Genomic DNA, 17,435 nt, shown 5'->3' on the forward strand with positions numbered 1-17,435 from the left:
CACAATACCACGGGGAGGTTAGAAGGGACGAACTCCCTCAAACTTTATATAGGCAAGGATCCGCACTATGCAGCTGTTGCAAGAGGCGGCAGGTAGCCTAGTGGTTAGAGCGTTGGGCCAGTAACCGAAAGGTTGCTGGATCGAATCCCTGAGCCGACAAGGTAAAAAAGCACAGTAGCGCACACCAAGCCCACACCAACTCAGCACCTGCTAGCCCACAACAATTCCTACACAGGCTAGCCCACGCCAAACATGGGCTAGCCTACAGCAGTCCAACACAGGCTAGCCCACATAAACCCAACACGGAATAGCTTACACTAAACCCAATGTGGGTTAGCTCACACCAGCCTGACATGGGTTAGCCTAGCATAGCCAAACACAGGCCAGCCCACACCAAGCCCAGTTAGAGGCAGGTGCTCATTTGAATGTTTGGGGGGCGTGGTTTGCACACAATTCTTTTTGTGCAACCGTTACTGAGAATGTCATTCCTGTTTTAGTATTGTGTGATCCCCATTTGTTAAAATGTTGAATAATTCAACAGTTTCTCTTGTAAAAAATATATGTGAGGAACAACTTGGTTGTCTTGCTGATACAATGTATCAAATTCCCTAAATACCTCTTTTTCTCACTCTATCTCTCTCTCTGTGTGTGTTAGTATCACATGGGGTCTGTGCTCTGGCATTACAAGTGAACGTGGTGCCTGTGATTACTGTTGCCATGGTTTCACTCACACACATTCTGATCTGGAATGTCTGAATGGATTAGGTTTCCATGGTTACTGGACCAAATTCACACTGTCATATCTGTTTTATGTCATACTGTTGTGTTTGTGTGTGTGTGTGTGTGTTAGAGCACAGGTATATAAATATGTGTACTGTAAGAGTGTGTGTTGTGTGTGTTGTTAGGTCAACCAGGAGAATGTGGTGAAGGTGGGCCACAGGCAGGTGGTCAACATGATCCGTCATGCAGGGAACAGCCTCATCATCAAAGTGGTAACGGTCAGCAGGAATATGGACCCAGAGGACACCGCACGCAAAAAAGGTACTATACCCCTACACCACTTTATGCTTGCCACCCCAGTAGCAGCACAATGCTGCCCCAACAACCAATACTCATGCGAAAACGCTAAATGGATTTTGGGTGTTGAAATGTGTCAATAAATGCCAAATTCCTACTAAATGTTTCTGTCTCTGCCTCTCTCTCTCGTTACCTCTCTCCATCTCTCTCTTTCTCTTAGCCCCCCCACCGCCAAAGAGAGCCCCCACAACCGCCCTGTCTATGCGCTCCAAGTCTATGACCTCTGAACTGGAAGAACTAGGTAAGGAGCAAGCTGACAGGCTCTCACAAAGGAGTCACTGAGACGATGCCTCTTTAACCACGCCCTCTTTTCGATCTTTCCCTCCTGTCCCTGTTGGTTTGTTATTTACCTGCCATTAGTGGAAGACAGTAAAGGTAAGGAGTGGAGCTGAACATACAGTATGTAGCCTACTGGTGTGGGAAGGGCATCTAATATTCAACATATTCAACATGCTGATTCATTGACATTTTATTCATCTTTTGAACCTGCTAAGCTGTAGTGTCAAGCCCATTGGTTCAAACCAAAACATGCTGTTAATTATGTTAACCATGTATTATTTTAGATTGTCATATTTTTGCTATTATTTATTACCGATTTCTCAGAGTGATTTGCTGCGCCATTGCATGAGGAGCGGTCGTTTGTGAAAATACCTCCACAGATCATTTTCTTTGCTTAACTACCATGGAAACGAGTATCTGGCTAGTTGTAAAGTTGGCATTAGAGTTGCATCAGCGTCTTCGAGTTAGAAACACAGACACGGTTGTGTGTGTGTGTGTGTCTGTGAGAGCGTATATCTGCGTGTGTGAGTATGTGTCTGCGTTTGTGACTGTGTGTATGCACGTGTGTATGGGTGTATGTGTGGTGGGCTAAGATCTCATTTGAGGGCCCATGTGTTGAATGGGAGCGCAGTGTGATGGTAATGTGTTCTGACAGAGGGAACAGTCAGCGCTTCTGAGAAGGGTTGCTTTAGAACACTGGTGAGAGGAGGAGGAACTGGTGGGCAGCTAGGGACACACGCTACGGTATAGCACCACCCTGCTAACTCAGCTAGGGGAAAGACAAACAGAGAAAGAAGAGGAGGAGGAGGATTGAGGGAGAGAGAAGAGAGAGCTCAAATACAAGGAACAGGGAGAAAGTGAGAAACAGAGAGGGAAAATGGGAGGGAACCAGGGAGAGAGAAAAGAGAGAGAGAGAGAAGACCGGGAGGAAAGACAGGGAGAGGGAGAGAGAGAAACAGAGAGGGTCAATGGGGATGAAACTTGTGGTGTTAATTTTGGCCGCTATTTTAAGATGTAGTTTTAGTCTTAGTCACATTTTAGTCATGTCATCCTTCGTTAGTTTTATTTAAATTTTGGACAATTTCAGTGTAGTTTTAGACACAGCCATTTTAGTCACATAATCCTTTTTTTCTATTAAAGCTGCAATATGTAACTTTTTTGGGGGGGGTTATTCATATAGAAATGTGAGTTTATATATCTGTCATTTGCTTTGAAAGCAAGTCTAAGAAGCAGTAGATATGTAACAAGTTGGCTATTTCTATGCTTCCTGTTCTTAAGTTTAGTTTTTGCGTCTTTTACTTTCGGTTTTGTACACCAGCTTCAAACAGCTTAAAATACAATATTTTTTGTCATGGAAAATATATTTCACTGAATTTCAGATGGTACTGTTAGCAGTTGGTGTTATTATTCAATAACACAAACCCCAAAGCAAGTCAGGGGGAGAGAAATAGATCTATTTGAAAAGGACAAATCATAGGTGTTCTGCTGGGAGGTAGATGGTAGATGTTCATTCCCCCTGTCCTCAGCTTTTCTCCACAGAACAAAGAAACAGGATGTCATTTATAACCCCCCATCCTAGCCTGGGGTTGACTTCCATCACGTGCACATTCAGATAGTCTTGTCCAACTAGATCTACTATCCACTTGTATACCTTAGCTGGCAACATTGATATTGTGGCAGATTGTAATCAATGCCATTAGTAAGCATATAGACCAGGGGTGGGCAAACCTTTTGCTCAAGGGCCACATCGGGATTTTGAAATTCAACGGAGGGGGGGACCAATTGTTTGTTAAAATCAATTTGTGGGGGCCTCCCGAGTGGCGCAGCGGTCTAAGGCACTGCATCAAAGTGCTTGAGGTGTCACTACAGACCCGGGTTCGATCCCAGGCTGTGTCACAGCTGGCCGTGACTGGGAGACCCATGCACAATTGGCCCAGTGTCGTCTGGGTTAGGAGAGGGTTTGGCAGGCTGAGATTTCCTTGTCCCATCGCGCTCTAGCGACTCCTGTGGGTGGCCGGGCACATGCATACTGACACAGTCGCCAGGTGTATGGCGTTTCCTCTGTCACATTGGTGCAGTTGGCTTCTGGGTTAAGTGGGCATTGTGTCAAGAAGCAGTGCTGCTTGGCTGGGTCGTGCAGCTCTCAACCTTCGCCTCTCCCGAGTCTGTACGGGAGTTGCAGCGATGGGACAAGACTGTAACTACCAATTGGATGCCATGAAATTGGGGAGAAAAAAGGGGTAAAATATATATATATATATGTGTGTGAATATATATATATATATATTTTTTAAATATATTATGTCTCGTGGGCTGGATTGAAGCGCCCGGCAGACAGTACTTTGCCCCCCCTTGATATAGACCATAAAGCCTTGGCTACAGGTTAAACAATTTACATCTCAGATTTTTTCTCCAGGGGGTAAATTACAGCAGTTTCCTTGAAAAGGAAATACCAGTAATATTACTGTACTCCTAATATTCAACATATAGCATTCGTTTTTCCCTTAGGAAAAAAGCAACCGTGACTCGCATTTGGGGAACGTGATGTAAGAGCTGCAGCACAGATGAATGAATAACAGTGCACATGGGAAAATAGAGCTTCTGATGTGATCAAAGCAAAAATAGCCTACATGAAAGTAAGAGAGAGAGAGAGTAAACATTGTTTCTAGTTGAAGGTAGTTACAAGTCAAGTGTCCTGGCTTCTCATCAGTTCAAAAGATTGACTGGGAGAGCCAGGCAGATCAGCTCAATCGGACCGGCCAACTGAAAGATGTCAATTCTGTCAATGAGAGGATTGGATGAAATATTATGGATGCATGCATGCTTAGGATTGGACAAAACAGATAAAAACGAACTTCATGTCAAATTAAATGTCCGTTAGTCTCACGTGGAATTCTGGTCTCGTCACATTTTCATCGGCTAAAATGAAAAGTAACTTGTTATAGTTTTTTTCCAGGGCTTCTTGTCTCGTTATTGTCATAGTTTTTGTCAGGAAAAATAGGTAGTTGACAAGTGTTTTTCATCATAGTTATTGTTGACGAAATTAACACTGTGTGAAAGGTAGGAAACAGGAGAAACACGTAATACATCAATAACACTACTGAACGACCACAGTGGGAGGAAAGGAAGAGAGAGATTGAGATAGAGGGAGCAGATAAATGAAGGGAGAGGGGAGAGGCTGGGAATAGAGATAGAGAGAAGAGGAGACGTGAAGAGAGAAAGGGAGATTTTTCTGAAATGAAAGTGTCAGGCCAATGTCACTTGTACAGTACGTCCCTGATCTCAGTTGACACATGCATGAATTCTACTACTAATTTTGCTGTTCATTGCTATTTTAATACCGTCTTTTCTTTGCTGTATCGGATAGAAAATGTCATAAAGTTCTATCTATATGGCTGCTCATTACAAATTTGGTATTTTGCTTTTCATGCTTATACATTTACAAAAAGTATGTGGACTCCTGCTCGTCAAACATCTCATTCCAAAATGATGGGCATTAATATGGAGTTGGTCCCCCCTTTGCTGCTATAACAGCCTCCATTCTTCTGGGAAGGCTTTCCTCTAGATGTTGGAACATTGCTGCAGGGACTTGCTTCCATTCAGCCACAAGAGCATTAGTTAGGTCGGGCACTGCTGTTGGTCGATTAGGCATGGCTCGCAGTCGGCGTTCCAATTCATCCCCAAGGTGTTTGATGGAGTTGAGGTCAGGGCTCTGTGCAGGCCAGTCAAGTTCTTTCACACCGATCTCGTCAAACCATTTCTGTATGGACCTCGCTTTGTGCACAGGGGCATTGTCATGCTGAAACAGGAAAGGGTCTTCCCTAAACTGTTGCCACAAAGTTGGAAGCACAGAATCGTCTATAATGTCATTGTATGCAGTAGCGTTAAGATTTCCCTTTACTGGAACTAAGGGGCCTAACCCGAACCATGAAACAGCCCCAGACCAGTATTCCTCCTCCACCAAAATTGACAGTTGGCACTATGCATTCGGGTAGGTAGCGTTCTCCTGGCATCCACCAAACCCAGATTTGTCCATCGGACTGCCAGATGGTGAAGCGTGATTAATCACTCCAGTAAATGTTTCCACTGCTCCAGAGTCCAATGACGACGGGCTTTGCACCACTCCAACTGACGCTTGGCATTGCGCATGGTGATATTAGGCTTGTGTGTGGCTGCTCGGCCATGGAAACCCATTTCATGAAGCGCCCGACAAACAATTGTGCTGACGTTGCTTCCAGAGGCAGTTTGGAACTCGGTAGTCAGTGTTGCAAGCGAGGTGTTGGGTGGTCCTTTGCATGGGGTGATGTAGGTTTCCTTCAACAATCAGTCTTCCAGATAGATGACCAAGACACAGGAACCTTGGTATAAAACTCTAGTAACGAAATGCAATTGCAGACAGAGATTCACATACAGAATACCTCAGTAGTCTATAGTAAAGATCTGTGTGGCGAAACAGGAGACATCCCTCCTTATACTAGTTGGTGTGGACAACCTACCGTCAATCATACCTTAACATTGTTGCAATGGATTAGATACAAAGTATCTAAGGTGAGAAAAACATGTCTAGACTGTGGTTTCTCACTCTACTATCTTGGCCTTGAGGCTGCGTGACTCAGCAGGTGCAGGCAGTTCTCAGCCTGAGAACTAAAGCAGTACATCTCCTTTTACCCAGTACTTTTCCATCATTGCGCATTGCAAGTATACAAAGGTTATCACATATATACAGTAATCATGGCATTGGTGTAGCCCCACACCCGACCCCCAGGGTAACCCCCAACAGAGGACAGTCAATTTTTACACGCTACGCGCTTCAGCAATCAGTGGTCCCATTCTGTGAGCTTGTATGGCCTACCACTTCGTGGCTGAGCCATTGTTGCTCCTAGACGTTTTCACGTCACAATAACAGCACTTACAGTTGACCGGCGCAGCTCTAGCAAGGCAGAAACTGACTTGTTGGAAAGATGGCATTCTACTGCAAATGTTTGTGTGCTCGATTTTATACACCTGTCAGCAACGGGTTTGGCTGAAATAGCTAAATCCACTCATATGTGGTGTCCACATACTTTTGGCCATGTAGTGTACTTTTCATCAGACCTGGGTCAAATACACATATCAAATACAGAGCACTCTTTCTCTATCCCTCCCAAGCCACACTAAGGAAAAAGAAAGGTGGTAAGTTACGTAGGCATGTTTCACACAAAGTACAGTATGTTGGATGGATGACTTGAGCACTAACCCACAAATCACTGACTTGTATGCCTTGGTTTTATTGACTGCATTAACAATATATTTTTAATTATATTTACAAAGTGGTTTGTTTCATTTACAAATGTGTTTTCCCCCTGAGAAAGATACCTACTCAGTATGTCATTGTCTGGTAATATTTGCATGATAAAGTCAGTACAACAAGCAGTGTCGGGGTCAGTTCCATTCAAATTCCGGTCAATAGACCCAGTCGGTATTAAATAGAACTTAGCGATCCTGTCCGACTGTGGGCAAAACAACCTGTGGATACCTAGGTTTCCCCATTTCAAACCAATTTTGTTGTTGACTGCTTGTTTATTTAATTCCAAAACTACATTTAAGAAAAGTACAACATGTCTGAAGATTACTTTTCAACATTGCCTGCTCTCTAGCGTTCTCACTACTTAGACCATGCCCAAACGTCCGCGTGCGCCTTCGTGCGCATATTGATTTTGTCCCCCCACACCAAACGCGATCACGACACGCAGGTTGAAATATCAAAACCAACTCTGAACCAATTATATTAATTTGGGGACAGGTCTAAAAGCATTAAACATTTATGGCAATTTAGCTAGCTAGCTTGCAGTTGCTAGCTAATTTGTCCTATTTAGCTAGCTTGCTGTTGCTTGCTAATTCTTCCTGGGATACAAAAAAATCAACATTGAAGTTGCCTCTTTTACAATGGGGGTAAAATAGGAAAGAATTTAGGTTTTTCCCAATTTGTGGCCGCGGTCGAGGGGAATTCCTTATTATTACGTGAATACCGACTGTGACTTTTCAAAAAGTAAACGAAATTCCAATTCAGAATATCAGTGCACTTCCGGAATTGACTGGAAATTAAATGGAATTGACCCCAACCCTGACAACAAGTACTGTAACTTACAGTAAGTAGTAAGTTGATTTGTCATTGAATGTAATTGTTTGCACCAATGAGAATGCATGATTTTATTACAGTCTAATCTCTGTGCATACTGAATGGACATCAGACTCAATAACGTGATACCATGGTATTGTATTTCAAACATTGCTTATGTCAGATATGTCACATAGGTGAAATGTTGAACTTTGGTTTATTCAGGTATCTCATGAACTATTAAATGGATAGTTCACCCCAAAATCAAAGTTTGTCAGAGGTTTTCACATCTCAAAACTGGTCTGTAAAAACTGGAGTTCATGCCATCTGTTTTGTTGATCCTGCTACATGAATTATAATAAATCTGTAGGCTTCAATCCCATATGATTGGAAAAGTTGGCAACAGATTGGCAATAATGTTATATAGCAGGATCTACACAGCAGAACAGATTGCATGGGATATGGATGAAATTGGAGTGGTTTTTACTGAAGTGGCATCAGAAACTGAATCTATACACATCATGCCACAGAAAATGGCCAGATAGAAGAAGTCACCCATAGTTTCAGAATATATGTGTATGATTGTGTGTGTGTGTGTGTGTGTGTGTGTGTGCGTGTGTGTGTGTGTGTGTGCGTGTGTGTGTGTGTGTGTGTGTGTGTGTGTGTGTGTGTGTGTGTGTGTGTGTGTGTGTGTGTGTGTGTGTGTGTTAGAGGTTGTTAGTAATCTAAGTCCAGGTTAAGGCTGATTCCACTCTCTTCCCTCTGTGTGTAGATGGTCAGAAGAAGAGGATATGTTTTCAAGTCACTCTAAGTACAGTAACATCCCCAAATGCATGGAGGCTTTCCAAAAACAAATACAATTAAATATTACATAATATAAGTTTAAAGGCTTGCACGGCTTCCAAGGCTGGCCTCTTCCCAAAATTACATGTTTTTTATTTTATTTTATTGTGTTTATTTTTTCTCTGTTTCAGCCTCAATTTAGTTTGGAAACTGAGGAAGGGGTCATGAAAATGACTGGCTTGCGAACGCATTTGGCCCGTGACATTTTTAGGATTAAAGAACTCCCGCCCTATTTACCGTGTCACTCATAGGGGGTGGGGTTTGTTTTGCAGATAAAGTGGACGAGGTGTCACCTTCCCAGAATGCCGTGGACATGAAGGTGGCCACCGTTAAGCCACGCCCCTCCAGCCGCTGTTTGGTCACGCCTACTGACATGAATGTGAGTTACTCCACACAGTATAATATATGCCATTTAGCAGACGTTTCTATCTAAAGCATGGTCTTGATCAATACTTACTGTGTTGTGGACATGTTAAACTCTAACCCTACCCAACTCTGGTTTACAGTCCATGTACGACCGCCAGGGGGGTGTGGCAGTGGTACCACCCACCATGCCAGGCAGTCCTAGAGGGGGGGCATTCCTGGGCATACTTGCCAAGGGTGGCACCATGAGGAGACAGAAGTCCATAGGTGTGTGTGTGTCTAATGTATGGCCCCACTCTAGGCCACACTATGATGACCGTTTCCAGAGAGTAACTGGCTTCATTAAGTGTGATGTGAACAAATTAGAGTGATCCACTTGCCAAATTGTGCTCTGAGGCGACAGTATTATAACCCATTACCCATACGCTGAAACCACAGTCTATGATGAAGCAAAAGTATTCCATAGAAACTAATTCTATCCATGTTCCATCCAATTCATCACGCCACTCAGAGCCAATAGTAGCCCAAAGGCAGGTCTGTGTGTTATGACTGCACTAGCTTCAGTAGCTAGTAACTTCAGTATATGCAGTAGCTTGAGCATCATTTTATAATATTTTGGAACATAGAAGGCAATCCTCACACCTCTGACCCATAGGCAACTTTCTAAAACTGATTACAGAATTTAAAGAGTTAAGTGAACTATCCAAAAAATCTTTCTCGATAAGAAAGATGAAATGGAATAGAATCACACATGTACAATTGACAGATCTCTCTATCTCTCATTCTCTCACTTTACTTCTCTCTCTCAGGTATAACAGAAGAGGAGAAGACGCTCCTCACCCCTCCCCCACTCAAGTTCACCCGCAGCCTCTCCATGCCCGACACGTCCGAGGACATTCCCCCTCCCCCGGCCATCTCCCCCCCGTCTCCCCCCTCCTCCTCCAACTCTCCATCCGTCTCCACCACGCCACGGGGCTTAGGCACCAACCGACCGGGCCTCACCCTCAACTCCGCTGGAAAATGTTCCAACACCACTATCCTTGGCAACCGCACGGTAGATGTAGGGACGCTAAGGCGAGGTTATCACCGCCAGAGCTCAGAACAGTACGATAGTAGAAGCCGAGGACGGGCACCGGTGCCCGAGAACCCGTACTCGGAGGTGGGCAACAAGGCGCTGTACGTGCCTGCCAAGCCGGCGAGGAGGAAGGGCATGCTGGTCAAGCAGCCCAATGTGGAGGACAGCCCAGAGAAGACCTGCTGTGCCCCGCCCTCAGACGCCATTTCCATGCCGACCACACCCACTGAGAGGACCTTCTCGTCCATTCCCATCCCCACCATCATCGTCAAGGAGCCGTCCACCAGTAGCAGTGGAAAGAGCAGCCAGGGCAGCAGTATTGAGATCGAGCCCACCACGCCCGAACACCCACCCTTAACACCTGGGGCAGGGGGCAGGGGGCTGAGGCCTGAAGACCCCATTGTCAACAACCCCTTTGCGGCTGCCATCGCAGGGGCAGTGAGGGACCGGGAGAAGAGGCTGGAGGCGCGGAGGAACTCGCCCGGCTTCCTCTCCACCGACATGGGGGATGAGGACTTGGGAGACCAGGCCCCGTGCCTATGCCAGTCCAAGTCTATCGACGAGGGCATGTTCAGCAATGACGAGCACCTGCAGAGGATAATGGCTCCCCCGCCGGCCTCCACCCTGCTGCGGTCCCAAGAAGGGGATGACCGTGGGGGTAACGTGACAGACTTCAACACCCCTGAGCCCACCCAGGTGGTAAGGGAGCCCCTGACCTCGCGTACCGGCCAGTACCCCAACCTGGACAGCCCCGTCAGTCTCCCGGCCACTCCGCCCAAGACCTACAGCTCCAACGGAGGAAGGGACTACCTGCACCCTGTCACAGGTAAGGCCCTGGACCCTAACTCGCCCCTCGCCCTGGCGCTGGCGGCCCGGGACAGAACCATGAAGGAGCAGACACAAACGACCATGGCAATGCAAGCCCCACCCCCTTCTCAACCTCAACCGCTCCCCAAGAGCGATGGCCCCCAGTCCCTCCCTCCCAACTCCCACAAACCTGGCCTCAATCAGCCCCTCTTCATCGATACCAAGCTCCGCTCCAACACCGAGGCAAGCTTCGCTACCTCCACGACAACCCTGGGGCGAGGCAGAGTGGTAGGCCTGAAGAGGCAGATGACGGAGCAGAAATACGAGTCGGATGGAGCAAGGGAGGAGAGGCAGCAGGCGGAGCAGGATGGGAAGAACATACAGATCGACGTTGTGGACACGTCACAACCGCAGAAAGCTGCCGGGCTGCTGATGGTGCACACCAAAAACAGCCCAGAGGGGGAAGACAGGGGGCAGGAGAACACACCAGCCCAGGACAACAGCATCCCCAGTGAACTGAGAGACCCCAACCAGCCAAACCCCCCCACCAACAGTCACAGTTCCATGCCCCTGCCCCCTGTGCCGCGGGGGAAGAGCATCACGGCTGGGGGGTCGGTGGACGAGCCAGTCAAGCTGCCCTTCCGCATGCCCCCTCCCCCGCTGGCCTCGGTGGACATCGAGGAGGTGGAGGAGTTTGTCTTCTCCGAGCCCTTGCCGCCGCCGCTGGAGTTCGCCAACAGCATCGACATCCCTGAGGACCAGGCAACGGCCATCGCTGAGTTGCTCAAGCAACGGGACCAAGAGAGACGCAACGGTATGGGGGACAGGGGGCCAAATCCACCCCCATACTACACCCACGCCCCGCCCCCTGTCGGCCAGTTCCGACGGGGAAGCGGGATGTCCAATTGCGTGCCCCCACCCTCCTATCCCCCTCCGCCCCCCGACGGTGGCTTTGAGCAAGGTGTCACTGACTCAGGCATCGAGGAGGTAGACAGTCGCAGCAGTGGAGACCCCCATATGGAGACTACCAGCACAATTTCCACAGTTTCCAGCATCTCTATACTGTCGTCGGAGGGCGGGTACAACAGCGCCCTAGAGAACACTTCTATGGTCTATACTGATGGCCAGGCTTACCTCGATGACCGACCCCCCGTTCCCCCCAAGCCCAAAAACAAGCCTATCATCAACAAGAACACTGCACTTTACCACGACGTCCTCATAGAGGAATCCCTGGACTCCTTCGGGGTGCCCCCTCCTGTCCCTCCTCCTCCACCCGGGTCCATGTCCCCCCCGGACCTCCCCAGGACCCCTACCTATCGGTCGTCCAAGCTGTGGGGCGAGCCCCCGGAGCTAAGGAGCCCACCCACGTCCGACCCCAAGGCCACGGTTATCAACGAGTTGAGCTCCATCTTATCACAGATGTACCGGCCCAAACCGGGGGACTCCTTCGACTCACCCACCACAGGGGCCATGGGCGGCTTTGGAACTAGGTAACACATAAATCTACCTTACCTTTGACCTTTAACACTTACGCTGACACATCTCACCTTTGACCTTTAAACAAACCCCCTACCCTCATCTCCAAAGAGCCAAGCTGTGGGCATTAAGAATATTAGATGGTCTATATCTTCTCTTTTTATATATCCATTTGCTGATCAATTATTCCCTCTAAAACAGCGAGAGAATGAGCTGATGTGTTGCTAAGACAAACCAATAGTCATTTGGGAACATAAGCCTAGCTAGCTACTGTCATCTTTTTAACGTGCTACTCTAGCCCAAGGTTTTCCAGAATCGGTCTTCAATGTCTTCGGTGTTACTACTCAGCTGATTGAAATAGCCAACTCATCATCAAGCTTTGATTACTTGAATCAGCTGTGTAGTGCTGGACCAAGTTTGCTCTAGCCCATCCTCTCGTTACTAATTCCACTTTCTGGTATATTTCCTCAGTTAGCCATAATGATGCAGTTAGGGGATACCCAAGACACCTGCTACTGGGTCATTCCACCAATAGAGTGCCTTTTGGGTACTGTAGTTTGGTAAATAAGTAAGAACGTTTTTATTAAATTTGTATTTCTAATTTTAACATTCTGTCATAAGGAGTACATGTTCAACTTCATAAAAAAGGTGTTCCCATCTCAAGAAAAACAATTGCTAGAGTAAGTGCCAATTAAAGTAACATGGTTGACCGTATCTGGGTTAAATATTTAATCTTAAATCAGCTATAAATTCTATGTGAGAATGCTATTCATTGACTACAGCTCAGCATTCAACACCATAGTGCCCTCAAAGCTCATCACTAAGCTAAGGACCCTGGGACTAAACACCTCCCTCTGCAACTGGATCCTGGACTTCCTGACGGGCCACCCCAGGTGGTAGGCCACCCCAGGTGGTTAAGGTAGGTATCAGCCTCGCTGATCCTCAACACGGGGGCCCCTCAGGGGTGCGTGCTCAGTCCCCTCCTGTACTCCCTGTTCACTCATGACTGCATGGCCAGGCATGACTCCAACACCATCATTAAGTTTGCCGATGACACAACAGTGGTAGGCCTGATCACCGACAACGATGAGACAGCCTATAGGGAGGAGGTCAGAGACCTGACCGTGTGGTGCCAGGACAACAACCTCTCCCTCAATGTAAACAAGACGAAGGAGATGATTGTGGACTACAGGAAAAGGAGGACCGAGCACGCACCCATTCTCATCGACGGGGCTGTCGAGCAGGTTGAGAGCTTCAAGTTCCTTGGTGTCCACATCACCAACAAACTATCATGGTCCAAGCACACCAAGACAACTGCTTGGCAAACGACCCCAAGGCAATACAGACGGTAGTGCGTACGGCCCAGTACATCACTGGGGCCAAGCTTCCTGCCATCCAGGACCTCTATACCAGGCGGTGTCAGAGGAAATCCCTAAAAATGGTCATTATTATTTTTCACATTAGTTTATTTAGTAAACATTTTCTTAACTATTTCTTGAACTGCATTGTTGGTTAAGGGCTTTTAAGTAAGCATTTCACGATAAGGTCTACCTACACCTGTTGTATTCGGCGCATGTGACAAATGAAATTGTATTTTATTTTATACTAATAAGCCTTCTGCCACCATTACTTCAACTATGGCATCAACCTTATTGGCAATGGCCAGAGCTCCTGCTGGCACTTCATGTTTATGCTCCCTCCTCAATCAGACCATTGAAAACTCAGTATTTCTGCCCATTTGACAACTTGGCTAGTGCCCTTTTATGGAGGTCCAACATAACATACACAATGCACGCATGACCTATAGCATATACAGTGGGGCAAAAAAGTATTTAGTCAGCCACCAATTGTGCAAGTTCTCCCACTTAAAAAGATGAGAGAGGCCTGTAATTTTCATCATAGGTACACTTCAACTATGACAGACAAAATGAGAAAAAAAAATCCAGAAAATCACATTGTAGGATTTTTTATGAATTTATTTGCAAATTATGGTGGAAAATAAGTATTTGGTCAATAACAAAAGTTTATCTCAATACTTTGTTATATACCCTTTGTTGGCAATGAAAGTGGTCAAACGTTTTCTGTAAGTCTTCACAAGGTTTTCACACACTGTTGCTGGTATTTTGGTCCATTCCTCCATGCAGATCTCCTCTAGAGCAGTGATGTTTTGGGGCTGTTGCTGAGCAACACGGACTTTCAACTCCCTCCAAAGATTTTCTATGGGGTTGAGATCTGGAGACTGGCTAGGCCACTCCAGGACCTTGAAATGCTTCTTACGAAGCCACTCCTTCGTTGCCCGTGCGGTGTGTTTGGGATCATTGTCATGCTGAAAGACCCAGCCACGTTTCATCTTCAATGCCCTTGCTGATGGAAGGAGGTTTTCACTCAAAATCTCACGATACATGGCCCCATTCATTCTGTCCTTTACACGGATCAGTCGTCCTGGTCCCTTTGCAGAAAAACAGCCCCAAAGCATGATGTTTCCACCCCCATGCTTCACAGTAGGTATGGTGTTCTTTGGATGCAACTCAGCATTCTTTGTCCTCCAAACACGACGAGTTGAGTTTTTACCAAAAAGTTCTATTTTGGTTTCATCTGACCATATGACATTCTCCCAATCTTCTTCTGGATCATCCAAATGCTCTCTAGCAAACTTCAGACGGGCCTGGACATGTACTGGTTTAAGCAGGGGGACACATCTGGCACTTCAGGATTTGAGTCCCTGGCGGCGTAGTGTGTTACTGATGGTAGGCTTTGTTACTTTGGTCCCAGCTCTCTGCAGGTCATTCACTAGGTCCCCGCGTGTGGTTCTTGTGATCATTTTGACCCCACGGGGTGAGATCTTGCGTGGAGCCCCAGATCGAGGGAGATTATCAGTGGTCTTATATGTCTTCCATTTCCTAATAATTGCTCCCACAGTTGATTTCTTCAAACCAAGCTGCTTACCTATTGCAGATTCAGTCTTCCCAGCCTGGTGCAGGTCTACAATTTTGTTTCTGGTGTCCTTTGACAGCTCTTTGGTCTTGGCCATAGTGGAGTTTGGAGTGTGACTGTTTGAGGTTGTGGACAGGTGTCTTTTATACTGATAACAAGTTCAAACAGGTGCCATTAATACAGGTAACGAGTGGAGGACAGAGGAGCCTCTTAAAGAAGAAGTTACAGGTCTGTGAGAGCCAGAAATCTTGCTTGTTTGTAGGTGACCAAATACTTATTTTCCACCATAATTTGCAAATAAATTCATTAAAAATCCTACAATGTGATTTTCTGGATTTTTTTTTCTCATTTTGTCTGTCATAGTTGAAGTGTACCTATGATGAAAATTACAGGCCTCTCTCATCTTTTTAAGTGGGAGAACTTGCACAATTGGTGGCTGACTAAATACTTTTTTGCCCCACTGTACATAATGTCAGAGGCTTAGCTAGCATTGTGGATTTAGTTAGCCATAGCTATCATTGTTGTTAGCACATAGCTAGTGCAGCATTGTGGCTAACATTAAATGCATAATTCAGAGGACTTAGCTAGTATTGCAGCTGAAAACATCTATAACAGGGCACAACAAAAATAATTTTGCTAGCATTGGGCTAAAGCTAACCATATCAGTAGATATAGTAGATAAAATAGTTCCATGAATAGTGCCTTTTGAGCCCCTTTTGATATTTTAAGTAGAACGTTTGAACCAATATTGAATTTTTTGAAATCCTGTTATATTAAATAAAGTGCCCTTTAATATAAACCACATGGAGAATTCAATACATCTGATTTCTAATATAAATTAGCATTGTCCACCGTCATAATTTTCCGACTTCTAGGAAGATTTTAACCCACTTAACCCAAACATTTTTTGTTTTGTGGTAGAAAACTGAATGCTAGAAATGTGTTCACAATTTAATTTCTTGCATTCAATTGCCCCTTCCTGTTGCACATATCAAGCTTCCCTTCCCCCTGTCACAAAGGGATTTCCAGTCAAATCAAATATCCTTTGTCTTGATCACGTTGAGGGAGAGGTTGTTATCATAGCACCACACTGCCAGGTCTCTGAACCCCTCCCTATAGGCTGTCTCATCATTGTTGGTGATCAGGCCTATCACTGTTGTGTTGTCAGCAAACGTAATGATGGTGTTGGAGTCATGCTTGGCCATGCAGTCATGGGTGAACAGGGAGTACAGGAGGTGGATGGAGCACGCACCCCTGAGGGGCCCCTGTGTTGAGATCAGCATGGCACATGTGTTGTTGCCTACCTTTACCCCCTGGGGGCGGCCTGTCAGGAAGTCCAGGATCCAGGTGGGAAAGGGCAGTATGGAGTGCAATAGAGATTGCATCATCTGTGGATCTTTTGGGGTGGTATGCAAATTGGAGTGGGTCTAGGGTTTCTGGGATAACGAAGTTGATGTGAGCCATGATCAGCCTTTCAAAGCACTTCATGGCTACAGATGTGAGTGCAGGTTACCTTGGTGTTCTTGGGGCACAGTGACTATGCTGGTCTGCAGACTCGGTCAAGGACAGGTTGAAAATGTCAGTGAAGACATTTGCCAGTTGGTCAGTGCATGCTCGGAGTACACATCTTGGTAATCCTTCTGGCCCTGCGACCTTGTGAATGTTAAACTGTGTAAAGGTCTTACTCATATTGGCTACGGAGAGCGTGATCACACAGTCGTCCGGAACAGCTGGTGCTCTCATGTATGCTTCAGTGTTGCTCGCCTCGAAGCGCGCATAGAAGTAATTTAGCTCATCTGGTAGGCTCGCGTTACTGGGCAGCTTGCGGCTGTGCTTTCCTTTGTAGTCTGTAATAGTTTTCCAGCCCTGCCACATCCGACGAGCATCGGAGCCGGTGTAGTAGTATTCAATCTTAGTCCAGTATTGACGCTTTGACTGTTTGATGGTTCATCGGAGGGCATAGCGGGATGTCTTATAAGTGTTCGGGTTAGAGTCCCGCTCCTTGAAAGCGGCAGCGCTACCCTTTAGCTCGTGGGGATGTTGCCTTTAATCCATGGTCTCTGGTTGGGGTATGTACGTACGGTCACTGTGGGAACAACATCATCGATGCACTTATTTTTGAAGCCAGTGACTGATGGGGTGTACTCCTCAATGCCATCGGAAGAATCCCAGAACATATTCCAGTCTGTGCTAGCAAAACAGTCCTGTAGCTTAGCATCTGCATCATCTGACCACTTCCGTATTGAGCGAGTCACTGGTACTTCCTGCTTTAGTTTTTGCTTATAAGCAGGAATCAGGAGGATAGAGTTATGGTCAGATTTGCCAAATGGTGGTCGAGGGAGAGCTTTGTATGCGTCTCTGTGTGTGGAATAACGGTGGTCTAGATATGTATATGTAACATGCTTGTAGAAATGAGGTAAAACGGATTTAAGTTTCCCTGCGTTGAAGTCCCCGGCTACTAGGAGCGCAGCCTATGGATGAGCA

At 46.3% G+C, this 17,435-nt stretch overlaps 1 protein-coding gene across 1 annotated transcript in view; it reads left to right on the forward strand.

Moving 5' to 3' along the window:
• The window catches only part of LOC120025092 (SH3 and multiple ankyrin repeat domains protein 2-like), a 167,776-nt gene that overhangs the window by 138,350 nt on the left and 11,991 nt on the right, over positions 1–17,435 (forward strand). The window contains exons 16-20 of the mRNA XM_038969526.1: positions 906–1,041; positions 1,238–1,318; positions 8,569–8,675; positions 8,803–8,926; positions 9,469–12,031. Of these exons, the coding sequence (XP_038825454.1) occupies positions 906–1,041; positions 1,238–1,318; positions 8,569–8,675; positions 8,803–8,926; positions 9,469–12,031 (3,011 nt within the window). The remainder of the gene's footprint in view (positions 1–905; positions 1,042–1,237; positions 1,319–8,568; positions 8,676–8,802; positions 8,927–9,468; positions 12,032–17,435) is intronic.

This window comes from Salvelinus namaycush, chromosome 30, assembly GCF_016432855.1.
Source record: "Salvelinus namaycush isolate Seneca chromosome 30, SaNama_1.0, whole genome shotgun sequence".
Taxonomy (NCBI): Eukaryota; Metazoa; Chordata; class Actinopteri; order Salmoniformes; family Salmonidae; genus Salvelinus; species Salvelinus namaycush.